The sequence below is a fragment of the Labeo rohita genome, chromosome 20, assembly GCF_022985175.1.
Source record: "Labeo rohita strain BAU-BD-2019 chromosome 20, IGBB_LRoh.1.0, whole genome shotgun sequence".
Taxonomy (NCBI): Eukaryota; Metazoa; Chordata; class Actinopteri; order Cypriniformes; family Cyprinidae; genus Labeo; species Labeo rohita.
Window position 1 is genome coordinate 10,070,048 of NC_066888.1, and position 21,223 is coordinate 10,091,270.

General features: G+C 38.1%; 2 protein-coding genes across 6 annotated transcripts in view; one reads left to right on the plus strand and one right to left on the minus strand.

Annotated features, from left to right (window-relative positions):
- The window catches only part of usp24 (ubiquitin specific peptidase 24), a 74,144-nt gene extending 68,575 nt beyond the window's left edge, over nt 1–5,569 (plus strand). For all 4 annotated transcript variants that reach the window (XM_051138100.1, XM_051138099.1, XM_051138101.1 and 1 more), the window contains 9 exons: nt 180–301; nt 383–496; nt 595–660; nt 748–814; nt 904–982; nt 1,696–1,771; nt 2,116–2,202; nt 3,611–3,721; nt 3,861–5,569. In XM_051138100.1, the coding sequence (XP_050994057.1) occupies nt 180–301; nt 383–496; nt 595–660; nt 748–814; nt 904–982; nt 1,696–1,771; nt 2,116–2,202; nt 3,611–3,721; nt 3,861–3,923 (785 nt within the window). In that variant the 3' untranslated portion in view covers nt 3,924–5,569. The remainder of the gene's footprint in view (nt 1–179; nt 302–382; nt 497–594; nt 661–747; nt 815–903; nt 983–1,695; nt 1,772–2,115; nt 2,203–3,610; nt 3,722–3,860) is intronic.
- A 2,711-nt stretch (nt 5,570–8,280) lies between these two features.
- Nucleotides 8,281–21,000, minus strand: pcsk9 (proprotein convertase subtilisin/kexin type 9). 2 transcript variants are annotated; one of them, XM_051138104.1, is made up of 13 exons: nt 20,762–21,000; nt 18,313–18,504; nt 17,474–17,665; nt 17,212–17,335; nt 16,947–17,080; nt 16,721–16,862; nt 14,451–14,647; nt 14,187–14,370; nt 13,887–14,063; nt 12,087–12,235; nt 11,841–12,003; nt 10,968–11,140; nt 8,281–9,347 (listed from the first exon to the last, which is right to left on the minus strand). In XM_051138104.1, exons 2-13 carry the CDS (start codon nt 18,487–18,489, stop codon nt 9,159–9,161), a joined length of 2,001 nt encoding a protein of 666 aa, XP_050994061.1. In that variant the 5' UTR covers nt 18,490–18,504; nt 20,762–21,000; the 3' UTR covers nt 8,281–9,158. The 2 variants fall into 2 exon arrangements, with proteins under 2 accessions (XP_050994061.1, XP_050994060.1); XM_051138103.1 differs by lacking the exon at nt 20,762–21,000 and having other exon boundaries at nt 18,313–18,660.
- Nucleotides 21,001–21,223: the final 223 nt, after the last annotated feature.

Below are 21,223 nucleotides of genomic sequence, written 5' to 3' on the forward strand. Positions count from 1 at the left end.
TTGGATGACAAGGGGGTGAGTAAATTTTTATTGTGGAAGTGAACTAATCCTTTATATTTAATCAGTAATCAAACTTCCATTTCTTAGTGTAGTTATCTGTTTGTTTAGATAGTAATGGTTCTCTGTGTGAGCGATGAGGTTAATGTTAGTGTGTTAATGCAATTCTCATGTGTGTTCAGCTCAAGGGGCGTTTAAGCACGCTTCCTCAGGACTGGTGGCTCCATCTTCACCCCTCCTTCCTCTACATCCAGACATCAACACGTTGCTCTTCAAAGCAGAAGGACAGGCATATCTCATGGAGGTAATGCTGTCTCTTATTCTCTCTCTGCTGTCTGCTACCTGTCTGTATTGCACACTATTGACTGAGACGCATGTCTTTTAGGTGATGTTTGCCATGCGTGAGTTGTCCGGCCCATTGCCCTTCCTCATAGAGATGATCACATATTGCTCGTTCTGTAACGAACCTTTCTCACTGGGAGTCCTACACTTACTCAAGGTTGGTACCCTGACTAGTTTAAACCTTTTGATAGATAGACAGATAGATTTATAAAAATAAGCCTGCAAAAATCTTTATGACATTCATGTGACTTGTAGAACCATCTGGAAACGGCTCCTCCTCACGAACTGAAGAACGTCTTTCAGTTGCTCCTAGAAATCCTGGTGAGTGATGACTGTGTGCTGTCTCAAATACTGTGTTTGGGCAGGATATAATGATATAATGCCCTTATTTTCTTATTTTCACCTCAGATGGTAGAGGACCCTCTGCAGTCTCAGAGGCTCAAATATGCATTTGAATCTGAAAAGGGCCTTCTGGGTAAGAAACATATCATTTGGCTTTATCAGTGTAAGTATTGTTTAGATTAAATTAATTTGTACTAATATGCGATTCTCATTCTTTCACAGCTTTGATGCATCAGAGCAACAATGTGGACAGCAGTCGCTGCTATCAGTGTGTAAAGTTCCTGGTCACGCTGGCACAGAAGTGAGTGTAGAACACTGGAATCAACTTAGGCATACACAATATGTTAACATGTAGTTGTATATTATTGTGTTTTACGGATATACAATATAATAGTACCATTTCAGTTATCAGTCAGTATTTTAAATATATAAACTGCTATCTGTTGATTTTGGATATTTAAAATGTCCATGCTAATTTCCTCTATTTTTACATTAGGTTATTTTTTATTATTTTCATTTTTTAATCTTTAAAATAAAAAAAAATAAAAAAAAAATTAATAACACCTTTAAATGTAGTCATAGCAAATCTCAAAATAAGTATTCATTTTTCATGCTGTACATAATTGTGACTGAGATGTCGAATTCACTTGCATTTACAGAAATTAGTATTAGTTTTAAGATTAAGGTTAATTTTTTCATTATTTAGAGAAAAAAGAATTGAATTTTAATATCAGGCATTTATATTGAGAAAATAATTAATAGGTAACGGCCAGAATTTTAATATTTGTGCATCCCTATTCTTGTAATAAGTCAGTTACCATAATTATATGCCTGATATTTTTAATGTCTACTTTTTTTTTTTTTTTTTTTCAACAGAAGAAAAGATGGATAACTTCAGTACTGTTTAGTAAATTACTACTTGAATCGGAATAAATAATGTCTAATGTTTTCTGCTTCCAATATCCGTGTTTCTGGGAGAAGTGATGTTAAATGTCAACAATGTGTTTCTATTAGATGTTCCCCAGCTAAAGACTATTTTAAAGAGCTCTCAGGACATTGGAGTTGGGCTGTGCAGTGGCTTCAGAAAAAGGCAAGAGACCTCACACACACATACTGGTTTCCATTTTTTGTGGAGACTTTCCATAGGCGTAGTGGTTTTTATACTGTAAAAACTTTTTTTTTAACCCTCTTATCCTAAACCTAGCTCTCTCACAAAGCTACAGGCATTTTTTGATTTTCAAAACACTTAATTCGATATGATTTAATAAGGTGTTTTCATCATGAGGACCAAAAAAAATGTCCCCACAAGGTCAATTTAGTGGTGTTGCTATATTTGTGTGGACACTTGGACCCCATAACGCACAGACACACGAGTACTACTTTGTTGTGAAATAACAATATTCATTACTGAAGTCCCCTTCTCTCCTCTTTCAGATGTCTGAGCACTACTGGACACCTCAAAGTAACGTATCAAACGAGACATCCACAGCTAAAACCTTCCAGCGCACCATCTCAGCACAGGTACTTCACTCACACTTCTTTACATTATACATAACTAGAATAAAATAATTACGTATTTGCCAAATTGTCATTTCACCTTTACAGTTTAAACTTCTGTGAAACTGTTTTGATAGCATGTAAAATGGGTCTCCATTGGGCACATTTGATATTTATTTTACTTTATTTCAGCTTTATTTCAATAACTGAACACTATTTTCAGTAGTTTTAGTTATTACTTTTTAGGGAAAGCTTCTTAAAATCTTAGGAGTAAAAGGTTCTATTTTCCTCTTTCTTTCTCTCTCCCTCACCTTTATAAATACTTCAGATTTAGCTTTCCTGTGAGATGAAAAAAACAAAACACAAATACTAATTTAAGCTAATTTCAAAGTTTAAGCCAAGTACAAAGTTAACTTTTTCTACTGATTACAATTGTTTTAAAGGGATAGTTCATCCAAAAATGAAGGTTCTATTATTAATTACTCACCCTCATGTCATTCCAAACGTGCAAGAATTTTGTTCATGTTTGGAACACAAATTAAGATATTTTTGGTGAAATGCAAGAGTTGTCTGACCCTGCATAGACCGCAACGCAACTACCACATTCAAGGCCCAGAAAGGTAGTATGGACATCATTAAAATACTCCATGTGACACAAATATGTTGAGTGAAGTCATTATTTTTTGTTTTCTTTGCACACAAAAAGTATTCTCGTAGCTTCGTAACATTACGATTGAAGCACTGATGTCACATGGACTGTTTTAATGTTGTCCTTACTACCTTTCTGGGCCTTGAATGTGTCGATTGCATTGCTGTCTATGCAGGGACAGAAAGCTCTCGGATTTTTAAAAAAATATCTTAAATTGAGTTACGTAAATGAACGAAGTTTTTAAGGGTTTGGAACAACATTAGAGTAATTAATGACAGAATTGTCATTTTTAGGTGAATTTTCCTTTAAGCTCATTTTCATGAATTTTCCTTTAAGCTCAAACATTCATGAAAGAAATCTGACTTTTTTGTTTCCTGGATATTTTGGATTATATCTAAAATGTACAAAATATATCATAAAATTATTACATTTCCTTTCCTTATTTTAATTCCTTTTTATGTTACTTTAAATTGAAAGTGACAACGTATTGTCCCTCTGCATTTAACCCATCACAAGTGCACACACACAGCAGTGAGAAGTGAACACACACACGCACACACACACACACCCGGACAAGTGGGCAGCCATTGCTCCAGAGAGGGGGGTTCAGTGCCTTGCTCAAGGGCACTTCAGTCATGGTATTAAAGGTGAAAAGAGCGCTCTTCATTCACAGTCCCCACCTTCAAATCCTGCTGGTGCGGGAATCGAACCAGTGACCTTTGGGTTAGGAGTGCACGTGATCTGCTGAATGAATCTCAGTGAATGCTGGTTTTTATGTTTTAGGACACTCTAGCTTATGCCACAGCTTTACTAAATGAGAAGGAGCAGTCCGGCAGCAGTAACGGATCAGACGGCAGCCCGGCCAATGAGAACTCAGACAGGAGTCTCAGACAGGTAAAGCTCTGTCTGTCATTAATTCTGCATCAGTTTCATTATAAAACAGTGTCAAAAGCAATATGATGAAACTTACTAGTGTTTAATAAACAATTACGTTTGCTCTTTCACCATATCTCTCTCTCTCTCTTTCTCTCAGGGATCCGAATCCCCAATGATGCTGGGCGATTCTCGAAGTGATCTAGAAGATGTGGACCCCTAACGCTTCTCATTGTTTTTGCGCAACAAAACAACACAAAAAGTTTCCCTCCGACGGAAAGATGTTGTGGGTCTAAACAGACAATCAGAAACTGCATTTGATCTTCTAGGGACTGGAAATGGAGCAAGCAGAAGTAGCCAAAGGGCCCGTCAGAGCGCTCGCTCTTCAGGCCGACTTGTCGGAGATGTGAACATGCGCGAATATCTTGTTGTTTTTGTTTTTTTTGTTTTTTTCCTGGTGGTTAAAGCCTGGCCGGATGAAATTAGAGTTCAGGTCTAGCAAGTTATTCAAATGTTTCGTCTGACTCAATAAGTTCTGTCAGATGAGGACTTAATAAAAACGGAGGCGTTTGTTTCCTTGACATTTTTACGCCGAACTACTACTATGGTGCCAGACGGGGTGTTTTAAAAGAGTCAGCGTATATTTGCCAATGTAATTAAGTAGATACTATTCATGAGAAATGTAAAGATGTGTTCCATAAGTGTAATTTCAAATGTAAAATAATATTTTTAAGAATCCTTTACTGATTTTCTTTATTTTTTGTTTTGTTTTGTGGATCTGTTTGAGAGGTGCCTCAAATTTATTCGAAAAAAAGAGGAACTTGCCAAGTCTCTGAGAGTCAAATAATCACACCGTTTTTTCCCTTCTCTTTCTTGCTGGTATTTTTTAAATGCACTTTATATTTGAATTCAGTTTGTGACAAATTCATCATGTGGAGACAATTGGACGGATGTCCCTCGCTGCTCTCTGTCCATCGGTTTTCTTGGATCAGAACAGCATGCAGCAAAAGACACAAGCTGTTTATGCAAGTGCTAGACAGAAATATGATGGCGGACACTGAGGACGGACCTTACGGCGGGAAGACATATTGCATCGGCAGATGCGTCCGAAGACACATATGCAACACACTGTCCAACAAGCTTTTCTTCTTCTTCCCAAAAGGCAACGAATGCTACAATCAGCAGAGCTTGTCACTGAGAAACTGTCTCACTTTTTGTGTTCATCTGTTTTGATGTTGTCTTGTGCCGCTTTGGTATGAAGGTCTAGGGACGTGAAGACACTTTTCAGGGTTGATTTTGCCAAATTTGTCTTTTTTTTGTTTGTTTGCCTGCATCCTTTCTGTTCAGTCTGCCTTAAGCAATGCAGTTCGGATGGCGAGGCGAGGATGGGGCGGAAAGGGGGTGAAGGGGAAGGGGAAAGACGGCGGTTGTTGGAGGAATGTGAAGTTCTCACAGAGCAGTAAAGTGCCTTTACTCGACTCCTCCCCTATGCCGCTCACGTCCTCGCCTCGAGACAAACCAGTGGACGCGTCGTGCTACACAAATGCCTGAACCCACTCGACATTACGATAATAACGCACACGTACGTATACTCGAATGGCTCAGCTGCACTCATCTCAGAGCGCCATGTTGGGACCTCGTGCGTCACGGTCCCTTGTTTGAGCCGGTCCTGTGATGTCTCTCTTTCAGGGAGTCCACAGGGTGATTCAGCTGCCGTTTGCTGCTCATTTTGTATTTAGACTTTAAGACTTAGTTACATTGCTTCAGTGTTTACAGCGGAAGGACCTCAATGCCACCTCACACAAATGTGCTGCTTTTTACCTCACAGTCACCTGCTCTTCGCAACTTTCATGTCAGCGTTTTTTTTTTGGTTTTTTTTTTTTTTTTTTTTTTTTTTTTTTTTTGCTGCGCTTCTGTGCGTTTGTATGTGTGGGAGACTTTGTTGCTGGAAAAGAACTGCGTAAACTGGCCGAAACAGCTGAAACAAGCTGGTTTATAAAATAAATCTAAAACCAGCCTAAGTGGATTTGCTGGTCTTTGCTGGTTTATGCTGGTCTCTCAGTGGTGTTTATGTGATTTAGTGTCCAAAAACCATGTAATACCTGCCAACAGACTTGAAAGACCTCCTAAAAGAAGCAAACCAGCTTAGACTGGTTTAAGATGACAGAGACAGACTGCATAGCTGGTTTTGGGGGGAGTTTCGGGCACATAAAACTCTAGACAGGCTGGAAGAGCTTGTAAAACCAGCACACTATCTTAAACTAGTTTATGATGTTTTAACAGCATTGTGGTTTGGGAACTTAAACACAGGATTGCTTAGACGTTAACAGGTTTTTTTTCAACAGGGCCAGCCTTGTTTGCTGGTTTTAGAGTGGTTTGGGGCACTTAAACTCAGCCTGATCAGGCTGGAAGACCAACTGAGAGAGGCAAACCATCTTAGATTGGTTAAATTGACAGAGACTGCCTGCTTAGCAGGTTTTAGGGGAGTTTTGGGCACTTAAACTCTAGATTAATCACACTGGAAGACCTGGTAAAACCATAACACCATCTTAAACTGGTTTAACACGTTTTAACAACTTTGTGGTTGTTAAAGCCTGCCTGTTTAGCTGGTTTTATGGGAGTTTTAGGCACTTAAACTCTAGATTGGTCAGACTGGAAGAACTGGTAAAACCAGAACACCATGTTAAACTGGTTTAACTTGTTTCAACAACTTTGTAGCTTGGACACTTACATTTAAGGTTGCTCAGATGGGGAGACCAGATAAAACCAGCACACTATTTTTTAACTGGTTTAACATGCTTTTTCAACAGGTCCAGCCTGGTTTACTGGTTTTAGAGTGGTTTGGGGCCCTTAAACTCCAGATTGCTCAGGCTGCGAGACCAGGTAAAACCAGCACAACATCTTGAGCTGGTTTAACATGTTTTTTTAAACAGGCCAGCCATGTTTGCTGGTTTTAGAGTGGTTTAGGGCACTTAAACTCAGCCTGATGAGGCTGGAAGACCAACTAAGTGAAGTTAACCAACGTAGACTGGTTTAAGTTCTCAGAGCCTGCCTGGTTTTAAGGGAGTTTTGGGGTCAGACTAGAAGACCTAGTAAAACCAGAACACCATCTTAAACTGGTTTAACTTGTTTTAACAACTGTGTAGCTTGGATAGACCAGACAGAACCAGCACACTATTTGAAACTGGTCTAACATTTTTTTTTTCTATAGGTCCAGCCTGGTTTACTGGTTTTAGAGTGGTTTGGGGCACTTAAAGTCAGGCAGGGAGACCATATAAAACCAGCACACCATTTCAAACTGGTGTAACATGTTTTTTGTTTTTTTCAACAGGGCCAGCCTCGTTTGATGGTTTTAGAGTGGTTTGGGGCACTTAAATTTAAGATTGCCCAGGCTAGGAGACCAGGTAAAACCAGAACACCAACTTAAGCAGGTTTAACGTTTTTTTTTTTGTTTGTTTGTTTTTGTTTTTGTTTTTTTCCCCCAACTGGCCAGCCTTGTTTGCTGGTTTTAGAGTGGTTTGGGGCACTTAAACTCAGCCTGATAAGGCTGGAATGCCAACTAAGAGAAGCAAACCAGCTTAGACTGATTTAAGTTGATGTAGCCTGCCTGCTTAAGCAGGTAAAACCAGCACACCATCTTAAACTGGTTTAACATGTTGTGGTTTGGGGATTAAACTCAAGATTGCTCAGGCAGGAAGACCAGATAAAACCAGCACACCACCTTGGGATGGTTTAATATGTTGTTGTTGTTTTTTGTTTTTGTTTTTTTCAACTGATCAGCCTGATAAGTCTTAATACCATCTTAAACTGGTTTTACATATTTTTTCAACATGGCCAGCCTGGTTTGCTGGTATTAGAGCCCCTAAACTCAAGACTGATCAGACAGAGAGGCCCGGTAAAACCAGCAAACCCATTAGGACTGGTTTAAGCAGTTCTTTTTCAATAGGGTCTTTGACTTTTTTGACTCTTTCTCTTGGTTTTGGCCTCTAGTAGTCAACGAAACACTGCAGTACTCACAACTGCCTTCATGCTTTGAATCAGTAAATGGTTCATTGCTAATTCACCGCAGCAGATGTGGTAAGCGTTTGGGACAATTGGATAGACAGGTTTTAGGATGGACCAGAGGACTTTTTGAAATGTTTCATGGCTGAAGGCACAGGGTTCAGTTATTAATGAGGGGAGAATTCATCAGATCAGTGCCTGAGCATAAGGCATCTTTCTTATTTTGCTGAAATATGCACATTTGCGAAGGTATAACACTAATTTCAGCTCAACTCCCTGCTTAGGTTTTCACTAAAGGTTCAGTGCTGTAGAGTCTTTGAAATACGATGTACTTGAGTGAACAGGGTGTGTTAAAACTATCGACAAATCTGATCCTCCTCCCTCCAATCAATCTTTTTTAACCTTTCCTACACCTGTAGCTGCTGTACCAGCCATTCAGTAGATCTTTGACAAGGCTTGCGTTTTTAAGCCGGGTGCCAGGACAGGGTTAAAGATGCTTGAAGAGTTTTTAATAACTGGTGATTCTTTGATTCATTTCTGCTGCGAGTGTGTATGATGTGTAAAGGAATCTGTTAATGCATGTTAAAACCACATTTTAATTTGTACATCAGAGTTTGACAATGAAAACATTTGATATAAAAAAGGAAAAACTGGAATGCACAACTTCTCAGACTGTCTGATTTTGTATGTGTCAAGTCTGAAGTTCATTTAAGTCCATTAGATGAAGTTAACATAGTTTGTAATATAAAAATATACATTTATAAAAAGAACTACACAGTGCACATGCATAATTGTAGATAACGCTCTTGCCAAAAATAGTGAAAATAGATCTCCATTTCAGAAAATATGTAAATATAAAAATTACTGGTCTAAATACAGTCAACGTGGTATTATCTATAATACAGGTAATCGATATTGAAAATACTTTAATTTAGCAGTTTTGGTGCATATTTTAAATATATTGGCTGATGTTGCATATTTCATTGTACATGCTTGTTTTCTGTATTTTTTTTTTACAGCTAGCTGTCATTTATTGCTAACTTTACCACTGTTAAATATAATTTTTAGCAAATCTGAAAATGAATACCCATTTTTCAGTGATGCCTGAATTCACAATTTGTTAATTTTAGTGTTTTTTATTATTACTTAAAATAGTATAGAGTTTTATAGCCGTAACATGAAAATAATTATTGCTAATATTAATGCACGTATAAATGTGTTTTGCAGTTCAAACGTCTTTTAAAGTGTTTTAACACCCCTTGTAGAGTGTCTAGATTGTATGTGGTTATATCCAGAACCAGTTATGGACTTGATGCAATGATGCAATGGACTTATGTTGTGTAAGTGACAGAACTGAGCTCACTTGTGTAACACCTCCAACTATTATATGTGTTACAGCAGTTACGTCCAATGGTTACGTGCTTAGAGAAATGAGAAAAGGAAGAACACACGTCCCTCAGTGGTCAGATGGCTGGTGGGACAGGCGGTGCCTGCAGCATGTAGCGATAGCGGCAGCTCCTTTGTCTTCTCCAGATGTGTGAACTACACAGGTGTTTCCCAAAGCAAATGCTCCGCGAATGACAGAACCATGTGACAGACCCTGACAGCCTGTCAGCGTCCATGAGTCCTCACATGAAATTTCCACCTAAAAAAACGATGCAGGTTAGTGCTGCTCATATACACCAAATCATGTTTTGAAGAATCTACAGTTGTAAACTCCATCTGTTATAAATGTTAGAAGGTGTGCTTATTTAACATTCAACAACGACAAACTATGGTTCACAGCAAAACTCAGACAGCTTCGCCAGGTCCAAGAGGATGCATACAGGAATGGGGACAGAGTCTTGTACAATCAGATCAGAAACACACTAAATAAGGAGATTAGAGTGGCTAAGAGGAACTATGCTGAAAATCTAGAATACCAGTTCTCTTCCAATGACACAGCTTCAGTGTGGAAAGGCCTGAAAAACATTACAAACTACAGGACACCACAATCAACAGCTTGCTAAAGACCTGAATGAGTTTTATTGTAGACACCTCCAGCAACCCCCCTCTCCCCATCTCCTGCACTTCAGATCAGTGAAGATGATGTGCGTCAGGTCTTCAGAAAGAACAAGAGAAGAAAGGCACCAGGCCAAGACTGTGTCAGACCAGCCTGTCTGAAAACCTGTGCTGACCAGCTGGCACAGATCTTTAACAGATCACTGGAGCTATGCGAAGGTTTAACAAACACTCCACCATCATCCCCGTCTTAAAGAAACTCAAAATTACTGGACTTAATGACTACAGATCTGTTGCTTTAACGTCTGTGGTCATGAAGTTGTTTGAAAAACAGTTTTACGCTTATTTGAAGAACATCACTAGACCCTTACTGGACCCCCTGCAGTTTGCCTACTGAGCAAACAGGTCTGTGGATGATGTAGTCAACATGGGACTGCACTTCGTCCTGCAACATCTGGACAAAATGGGGACTTACGTGAGCATCCTGTTCGTGGACTTCAGTTCGGCCATCAACACCATCATCCCAACACTCCTCCAGACCAAACTAACCCAGCTCTCTGTTCCTAGTCAATGTATCACTAGCTTTCTGACAGATGGGCAACAGCTAGAGAATTGGTAAACACACATCCAACAGCCACACCATCAGCACTGACGCTCCTCAGGGTTGCGTCCTATCCCCACTATTCTTCTCCTTGTACACCAACGACTGCAGCCCTAAAGACCACTTTGTCAAGCTCCTGAAGTTTGCGGTTGAGGCTACAGTCATCGTCCTTATCAAGGACGGAGATGAATCTGCTTAGAGACAGCAGGTTAAAGAGCTGGCTGTCTGGTGCAGTCACAACAACCTGGAGCTCAACACGTTCAAAACAGTGTAAAGTAGGACAATCGCATCGGCCCAAAAGGCCCAGCTGAGGAAGTTCAACCTGACACAGGAGCTGCTAAAACTGTTCTACTCGGCTATCGTTGAATCCGTCCTTTGCACTACAATAACTGTCTGGTTCAGCTCAGCTACCAAAACTGACCTTAGAAGACTACAGAGGATAGTCCAGATAGTCATGCCCAGCCCATCTTCTCTTCAAACTGTTGTTGACTGGTCGGCGTTACAGAGCACTGAGCACCGAAAAAGCACATTTAAATTTTTGTTATCTGTGTCTTGTTACTTGTCATCCCGTCTGTGCACTGGAAGCTTCTGTCACCAAGACTAATTCTTTGGGTGTAAGCACACTTGGCAATAAAGCTCTTTCTGATTCTGAGAGCAAGTCACCTGCTCGCTGAGACCCGTAGAGTCATGTTCTTTTAGCCGGCACTCCAGAGAGGACGTGTGGCAGCAGGAGGCGTATGACGTTGCACCCCTTTTAGCAGGACATGCCCTGCGGCTGCCATGTAGAGGGCGACCAGAGTCCGATACGTCTCCAGTTGAAGAGGAAGAACTACAGCCTACAGATGACAAAAAGTTGTCATGAAGTTAAGCATTATTTTCAGCTGCAGTGACAACAGAAACTTCACTCAATAAGTAATATACTGTATACAGGAAGGCAAGGGAAGGCAGCGTCTCCTCAAAATACTGGATGAAAAAAAATGTGTCGTACAAAAATAAAACACCAATGTTACAAAATATAACAATAAATGTGTATAAATCACTCGCTTTTTCTAAAGAAACATTGTCCAACAGCGACACCAGCAGGTAAAGTTACAGCGGGGGTCCGCATCTCTCTCGCCTCCCCTGAGCCCATTGAGTTTTAACAGACCTATTAAAGCCTGTGGTAAGTTTGTTGGGGGGTAATTGAGAATGAATGAGGGACAGTTATGTGAGAGAAGGCAATGCCTCAATCATGATATGACTGGTTATGTTTCAGAATAGTAAGTTTATATCACGCAATTCTGAGAAAAAAAGTTAGAATTGTGTATATATCGCAATTCAGAGAAAAAAAAGTCAGATTTGTGTTTATACCACACAATTCTGAGAAAAAAAGTTGCAATAACCTTTTTTTATTTTTTATTCAGTGTCGAAAACAGGCTTCTGGTAATTGGCCAAAACCCAATAGACTTTAACTTCCACCGAACACAGAAAATTCCATTAATTAATGATAATTTCCAGAGTTTATGAAAAATACTGCAGTGTTAAACCATCTGTCACCTGTCAGCTGGTGATCTGGAGGACATTCTGCATCTTCGCCTCTCTTGGGACTCTCTAACATCTGGCACTGAGCTTTATGGCCTGTGCAGCAGCGCGCTGCAGCGAACACACCTTGCCCTCCATTCCCATTGACAGCAACACACTCTTTCTGTCCATCTCTCTCCTGTCAGAAAGGAAATTACTCTGGTGAGCAAAAATGATTTTAAAACTTTTGAGGAATGTGCACAAACTTTCTGTGCTAATCACCTCCACTCTTTCTCCAGCTCTTGCTCCGTTTTGTGAAAAACTGGAGCAGCTCAGCATCTCTTCACCCTGGCGACAGCGGGCTGTAACTGTGGCGAAACCTTTAGCAGCTGACCTCTCAGACCAAACAGATCTACAGAGCAAATCCTCTCCTGTAAGGAAACACACAAATGTATTGGAATTAAAATCACCTTAATGGTTACCAATATGTTTTGGACATACTTCATACTCTTTAAAGTCTACTTGGAAAAATAAACAACTCAACCTGCTTGGGCCAGTAACAGTAACCATTTTGGAGTTAAACTGTTCCAAACTGTTACATAGAATAAGCAATTCATTATACAATTGTATGTACTGTATGTTACATGATGAAAGTCACTAATAAATACACAATTAGTATGTAAATAGTAAAGTAAAACAATAAATAATATTCATATTAATAACACATATTTATATGGATATTACATTACATCAATAACTGAGATCTTCTAAACAGTTTTAAAGTTTAATGTTATTATTACATATAAATAAGGTTTATATATTATCTAATAAATTAATTGCAGTCTGGTAAAGTAATAAAAAATTAAAGGTTACAATTAAATATTAAGGTTATATATTATATTATGAACTATATAGACATTTACAAAAAAAATAATACTATTTTAAATTGAAAAAAAAATTAAATTTAAAACAAAATTTAGTAAAAAAAAAAAGTAATACAATTTAGATTTTTTTAAAACTATAACAGTAATGTTACTAAATAAAATTATTATTCAGAGTTAGTATAGTTAACTTGAAGCAAAATAAACTTTAATTGAAATGAAATATTTTTTAAAAAATAGCTAGTTAATTAATTTGTGTATAGTTTAAAATAAAAACAAATCAACTAAAACTAATGAATAAAAATTATATAAAATAAACAATATATAGACATTTTAAAAAACAAATACAATTTTAATTATTATTATTATTATTATTATTATTAAAAGTTATTTTATTTTAAAAACTTTAACAAAAACTATAACAGTATATCAGTGTTACTAAAAAAAGACATTATATTATATTTTATTATATTATATTATATTATATTTTATTATATATTCAGGGTTATTATCATTAACTTGAAACTAAATAAACTTGTAATTAAAATAAAATATATAAAAAAAAAACTAAATTTAATTTCAGCTAGTTAACAATGCAAAATGTCTCATTTTTGTATAGTTTAACTAATAAATAAAAACTATATTTAAAAAACTATAACATTTAAAAAACAAATACGATTTTAATTAAAAATTTTAACTACAATTTTTATTTTATTTTTAAAACTAAAGAATTTAATTTCAGCTAGTTAACAAGGCAAAATGTACTTTTTTTTTTTTTTAAATAACCAAAACTAAATCAACTAAAACTAATTAATATAAATTATATTTAAAAAGCTAATCATAAAACATAAAAAAATAAATTACATTTTAATTAAAATTTAATTTACAAATTTATTTATTTTTTACTAAAATTTTTATATTTTATTAAAAAAAATTTACAAAATTATAACAGTATAATATTCAGTAAAAGACTTTTATATTATACATTTATTGTAATCTGCTAATTATAGTGTTGAATTAAAAATTGATAGTATTATAAAATATGAATAAGGTTGTTAGATTACATTTTTATAAATTTATTGCAGTCTGTTGATTACAGTATTAGTAGCATTATCGCACTGTTTTATCAGTCCATACTATTACTCTCATTGCTCAGCAAGCCACAATGTTGAGCCACAAAGTTTTACTTGTAAACTCTGACCTGTGAGTGTGGATTTCGGGTCGGGCAGGGCAACCACCATGTTGGGTGTAGTGAGACGGTGGTTCAATGGCAGAGACTCAGGGTTAATGACTTGTTTGACTGAATGATAGCGTAGCTGTTGTAGAAGCTCAGCAGAACTGGAGTTCGGACTCAGATTTAGAAGCACCGCCGCTATACCTAAAAACACACAGAGACCACAGCTTCTATATGGACAGACAGATAAATACACTCTCATCCAACAAATAATATACACAAGTACTATGCAGAAGATAACGAAGACTTTAGCGTATGTGTGCTAACCAGCGACATGTGCTGCTGCCTGTGATGTTCCACTCTTAGTGGTGAAGCAGGTGGAGCAATCACTGGAAGCACTGATGATGTCATCACCAGGTGCGAACACATCCACGCAGCGACCCACATTGGTGCCTGTCGTCCCAGTGCTCAAGGGCTGGTCAGCAAAATTAACGGCTCCTACTGTTATCACCTGCAGTGGTGGACCAAATACTGTCAAAACCAAAAATACTGACAAGCAATTGCTTTTCTAAAGGATTCAATCCATTGTACCTCGGGTTCTGAGGCTGGTGAGTACAGACAAGCATCATCGTTGTAGTTACCAGCTGCAGCAATAAGTACTGCCCCAGATTCCACCATTTTCCTGCAGGCAGCGTTGAGTGTGCGACTGAATCCTCCTACAAATGGCAGCAGTAGGACCACAGGTCTGATAGGCTGAGACATTAGAGATGATTGGATATACTCCAGACCTGCAACAGAGTTGGTTCAATTAATGCAAATTCTGCAGAGAAATTCAAAGAGATAGTTTATAAATGTAAAATATGTCATTAAAGGAGAAGTTCACTTCCAGAACAACAATTTACAAATACCCCCTCACCCCCTTCTCATCCAAGATGTTCATGTCTTTCTGTCTTCAGTCATAAAGAAATTATGGTTTCTGAGGAAAACATTTCAGGTTTTTTCTCCATATAATGGACTTCATTGGTGCCCCTGATTTTGAACTTCCAAAATGCAGTTTAAATGCAGCTTCAAAGAGCTCTAAACAATCCCAGCCGAGGAAGAAGGGTCTCATCTAGTGAAACGATCATTTTTTGCGAATAATAAAAATTTGTATACTTTTTAAGCACAAAAGCTTGTGTAGCACAGGCTCTGGGATGTGCGTCCACGATGCTACGAATTAGTAATGGGTCATTCTTGAACGATTCTTTCATTTTGAACGAATCTTTAATGTGATTCGGGAAGAACGAGTCGTCTCGGTGAGTGATTCGTTCAGTCGCACATACACAACATCCTATTAGGTTTTGTACTGGAATTAGTTCACCTGTTTTGAGTCTCCGGGTTTTTCGAGTCGTTCGTTCATCTAATGGGGCTGTCACGTGATGAACGAACGACTCAAACCCAAAAACTTGTCAGATAAGAGGTGAGGTGAGCTAATCATAGACTAAAGACCCAGGTAAACAATGAATCTTTTCTGTTTCTTATAGCATTACAGTTTTGTCTTGTTTGTAGTGTGATCATCGTTTGTGTTAGCAGTAGATGTGTTAGAGAAGTAACACGTAACATTTTAATTATATTTTGCTAAAATGAACGAAATGACACAAAAAAAATTTGTTCATTTTGCTGAACGAGACTCAATGGTCAGAGTTGGTAAAATGATCCGAACCTCCCATCACTACTACAAATCACGTGTAAGTCCAAACTATATTTGGACAACTTTAAAGGCAATTTTCTCAGTATTTTGATTGTTTTGCACTCTCAGATTACAGATTTTCAAATAGTTGTGACTCAGTCAAATATTGTCCTATCCTAACAAACCATAAATCAATGGAAGGCTTATTTATTCGGCTTTCAGATTCAGCTACAAATCTCATAAATTTGACCCTTATGACTTGTTAACACAAATTTCTAATCAGCCAATCACATGTGGAAACTCTGTGCATTTAGGCATGTAGACACTGACAAGTTGACCTGCTGAAGTTCAAACCGAGCATCAGAATGGATAAGAAAGATGATTTAAGTAACTTTGAACATCACATGGTTGTTGGTGCCAGACAGGCTGGTCTAAGTATTTCAGAAACTGCTGATCTACTGAGATCTATAGGGTTTGCAGAGAATGGTCCGAAAAAGAGGAAACATCCAGTGAGCATCAGTTCTGTGGGTGAAAATGCCGCCTTAATGCCAGAGGTCAGAGACAAATGGTCAGACTGGTTTGAGTGGATAGAAAAGTGTTAGTAACCCACACGTTACGACCTGAGGTTTGAAGAAGGGCATCTCTGAACCGACCTGGAAGCAGAAGATAACACCAGGACCACACTCCTGTCAGCTGGAACAGGAAACTGAGGCTACAATTTGCACTGGATGATGGGTACCCATCATGGATGTGTATCTCACATGTGGATGTGAAATATCAGTATGAACCAGAAACTCTGAGAAATGTTTCCAGCACCTTGTTGAATCTGTGCCATGAAGAACACATTGCACATTCGCATCTTCACACTGAATGAAGCTGCATTGAAACTGCAATTTTGACCTTAAACCCATTGATCCCCATAGAAGTCCACTGTATGGAGAAAAATCCTGGAATATTTTCCTCAAAAATCTTCATTTCTTTTAGAATGAAGAAAGAAAGACATGTCTTGGATGACATGGGAGTAAGTAAATGATCAGGAATTTTTTATTCTGTGAGTTCTAAAGTGGCCAGTGAGTGTGTGTCTACTTTATCTAAATACATCTAGACATTTTTCTAAATTAATATATAGGTTAATACAATTTGTATGTGTATGTAGTAGATTTATACATTTTTAATTCATGTTTTGGTTTACCTGCCAAAGCTCCTGACACGGTACCCTTGCCTTGGCAGTTTAACACTCGAACGCTGTTTACACTGGCTCCTCGAGCTACACCTGAATCCCGTCCACTGACCACACCTGCTATGTGCGTCCCATGACTGTCACACAGACTAGCCTGTGGACAGAAGACCACAAGAAGTGATGGACATACTAAAAACTGTCCAGTTATCATAAAGCACATTTTATTACATTCACCTACCTGTCTGTGAACTCTAACCCCATCCTCCTCCGGCACACTGCTGAAGTCCGTCACCATCACCCTGTCCTCAATCTCACGATGAGTCACCTGAACGCTTGTGTCCAAAAGATACACTCCCACCTTTGCTCCATCATCTATATACACACAAGGATACACCTCAGACAAAAATTACTGTGCGAAAGGAAAAAGCTTTCACTTCAGGATCTCAGAACACAATTTTAGAAGTAACAAAATGTTTGGGAAAAATGGGAAAACTTTATCTCACTGGGTGGTGAGTATTTTCCAGGCTCATGTTTGTTTTGAAGGATGCGCTGCAGGTTCCATGGGATGCTCTGGGCAAAGACGGAGGAATCCTCTTCAATGTATTCCACATGGGGCAGCTTTACTGCCTGCCAACAACAAAGGCAATGGAATGAAGTAAACAGGCAATGCGTATTTTTAGGAATTATTGTAATTCCCCTGCTTGTTTTCCTTTTTTTTTTTTTTTTAGTCCATGTTTATTAAATATAATACATGAAACAAATTACCATGTGAAGAACATCGCTGCTCATTTTCACCAAAAACCCGTAAAAAGCTCCTGAATAGGTCTGCAGGATTTCGATCAGATAACCGCGTTTGGCAGCTTTTGCGCGGAGTCTGCGCGCAGTGCGCTCCACCTGGTTCACATGCGTTCCGTTCCGCATCACCACTATATACTGACCTGGCATGCGCCAAGCGTCCTGTGCGTAAAACAGATAGGGCATTTGATTCACATTGATTTTGATAACCTCCTCATCCCAAGCGTTCCATATACATTACGTTTATTTTAGACTTTCTTGGTATATGGCAACACTGTTTCTGTCAAGACAGCAACTTCCAAGTGTTTCAACGCAACTGATAAAACATTTCAAAGTTTATTGGCAGTTACATAACAGTTTGCATGTGAGATTGACGCTCGCCCCTCGCCTCCGACACCAGGTGAACAAAACTAATTAGAATAGGACTAAGTGCCTGACGCGTTAGGAAAGTTGTTTTTTAGTATCACTCAGGAAATTACTAATTATGCATGCATTATTAATTAGATTTTATTTATACACCTAATAAATAATATACATGCTATAGACATAGTAAATGCACTTAACTAACACAAAACAAATCTTTTATATATCAGAATAGTTTACTTTTTGACTTTTCATAAAAAGTAGTTTCAGAATATTAGACATCTCAGACACAGAAAACGTAATTATTTATACATTTTTTAATGTGCAACAATTATTCCTAATCATTTTAGTTAAGAAATGCCTTATCTAAACATTGTTGGTTATATTTTTTAAGTTCATATACACAAATAAGCCCAATTAGTTCATTCAGCAGGTAGTGATCTTACCTTAGTGCACCTGTAAAACTGGGCGGATGGCCTGCTCTCTGCTTCAGGCTGGGTGTCATCCTGCAGAATTAAAGACAGGATCATCTCTTCATCCTCAGTGTAGTCTTCATCACTCTCAACTACAGCCACAAGACCCAGCAGAATGCTCAGACAGCACACCGTGACGAAGCTTTTCATTCTGTGGACACTAAACTAAGCAATATAAAATAAGCAGCTTTAGGTGATATTGTTAAGAATGTCCCTTTTTGCACTGTTGTTCGACATATAATAAGGCAGACGTATGAAGTAGAGAGTTTTGTAGCTAAGGTGTATCCTCATGTCATTGAACATCTGAATGTCTCTGACTGACTGAAGGCGGTGAGGTGGGGCGTGCTGACGTTTCACTGTCCTTATATCGAACGATGTCTCGTTAATAAATACAGCAGAAGAGGAGTCAGATTACAGTCCACCCACACACATTTTACTAGTCCTGCACAGACATGTAACATTTGCTAAAATGAAAGTGGCAATTAGTTAGAGACTAAATATGTATTGTGGGGGAAAAAAAAAAATATATAAATACTAAACAATTACATTGACATTTATTTGTAGTAAAATTGTTTGTCTTTTCAAACGAGATAAAAAGGAAAATGCATGCTTTTATACTGTTTTCACACTGAACTTGAGCTCACATGTCACCTGCGCGCGTCCACGCGAGCCAAAAGTTGCGCGTGCACGTCGGATGCTGCTGGTATCGTTTTGACCAAAAACAGATTCACGTCGTCCTCTGTTGGCCAAATAATAGTATTGTCGGACAGTTAAAAAAAAGTCGCAGTCGAACTAAACGTGCAAAACACAATGAATAATATGGTCAGAGCAGTAGGTTGTTTTTTTATCTGGTAGTGTTTACTCGTATTGAGTAAAGGAAAAACGCATTCTGTGGAGAAAAAAGCAGATGCGCCCAAACACCTGGAAAAATGCTCATCTAAAATAAGTAATATATATTATTATTTTTTTGTTTGTTTGTTTGTTTTGTTTTGTTTTTGGTTGTGTAACATAATTGTAGCATTCGAGAATTATTGATATGTGAAAAATACAAGAATCAAAAGCTGTCAAAAGTACAGGTAAACCTTTACTGAGGCAAGGATGACGTAATCCCTTTTTCTGTGTCATATGACGTGCTACACCTGTTTGTAAACGATCTGAATATGCAAATCACATGCCAGAGGCTTGGGCATAATGCTTGATTAATAATCTAACTGCGTTTTGATAGAGTCTGAATATTTACACCTGTGTGTGTGTGTGTGTGTGTGTGTGTGCACCTGGTATTTATCACGTCATGGGGACCAAATGTCCCCACAAGGATAGTAATACCAGTAAATTTTGACCTTGTGGGGACATTTGAGAGGTCCCCATGAGGAAACAGGCTTATAAATCATACAGAATGCATTTTTTTGAGAAAGTAAAAGTGTGCACAGTCTCCTGTGAGGGCTAGGTTTGGGTGTAGGGCGATAGCAAATAGGGTTTGTACAGTATAAAATACATTACGCCTATGGAATGTCCCCATAAAACATGTACACACACATGTGTGTGTGTGTGTGTGTGTGTGTGTGTACTTGTTTTTGCTACATTGTGGGGACCAAATGTCCCCACAAGGATAGTAAAACCTGAAATTTTTGACATTGTGGGGACTGGCTTGAGGTCCCCATGGGTACAAAAGCTTATAAATCATACAGAATTACTTTTTTTGAGAAAGTAAAAATGCAGAAAGTTTTCTGTAAGGGTTAGGTTTAGGGGTAGGGTTAGGGTAAGGGGATAGAAAATACAGTGTGGACAGTATACAAACCATTGCGCATATGGAGAGTCCCCACAAAGATAATAAACCAGACGTGTGTGTGTGTGTGTGTGTGTGTGTGTGTGTGTGTGTGTGTGTCGGGTTTTGCATATTGTAGGAATCAACTTGTCCCAGAAAAAAAAGGTATTAGCATATAAGTATTAGTAAATGATTTTATTATTATATAATCTGTCCCATTCATAAAAATATTCCTAAATGAGCATGCAAAAATGCAGAAGTTTGTGAGTTTCATGTTTAGGGTTAGAAAATTGAAAATACCTTTAGCTCAGTATAAAAGCAGAGGTCAATGGATGTGGCGTTAAATTTGTGCCAAAAACTATTAAAGGATTTTGCACCAGAGGAACCTTTTTATAGTTCCTAGAACTACTGGTGGAAGTTACCACTTACTGGCATGTTTGCACCTCAGGAACTAGGAACGTATTTAGTTCTATAGGAACTAAATTAGCTCCTATTTCAGAGTAGGGTCTAAAACAGTTCTGTAAGAACTACCAGTGACATACGTGTACACTGATTGGCCAAACGCATGCGAAACATGACTACCCAGCATTTTTAAAAAGCTGTGTACAAATATTCACTCCACAAACATGGAAAACAGCGATAATGGCATTTCGTTACCTGTTGACTGCAGCATTGTGTTCTTTTCTCAGCCTTGATTATATGTAACACTTCGTGCTGTTTCAATCGTGTAAATTGTGCGTTTACATTCCATCTCGACACCCAATAAAAACAGCTCCGATCTCAGCGTCCTCCATTCACCAGTTTTTGACATTTGTAAATGGCGTGAATAAAGACATCGCTGTCTGCAGTTTCAGAGTTCCTGCTGCCAGTGCGAATGCAACCAGGAAACAGCCCATGAGCGAAACTGGTTTTCAAGGAACCACCATGCTGGCTAGTACCCAGAACTGAGTTTCTAAAACTGTGGTGCAAAAGCGTCTATTGACTGCATATCTGTGTCTACTGTTATTGCCTGTTATCTTTCAAGTCGTGTTTGGCTTCTTTTATGCTTTATGAGTTACTTCTCTCAGTGAATGTTCTGCAGACAACTTTTCAGATATCATGGTAAACAAACAGAACATA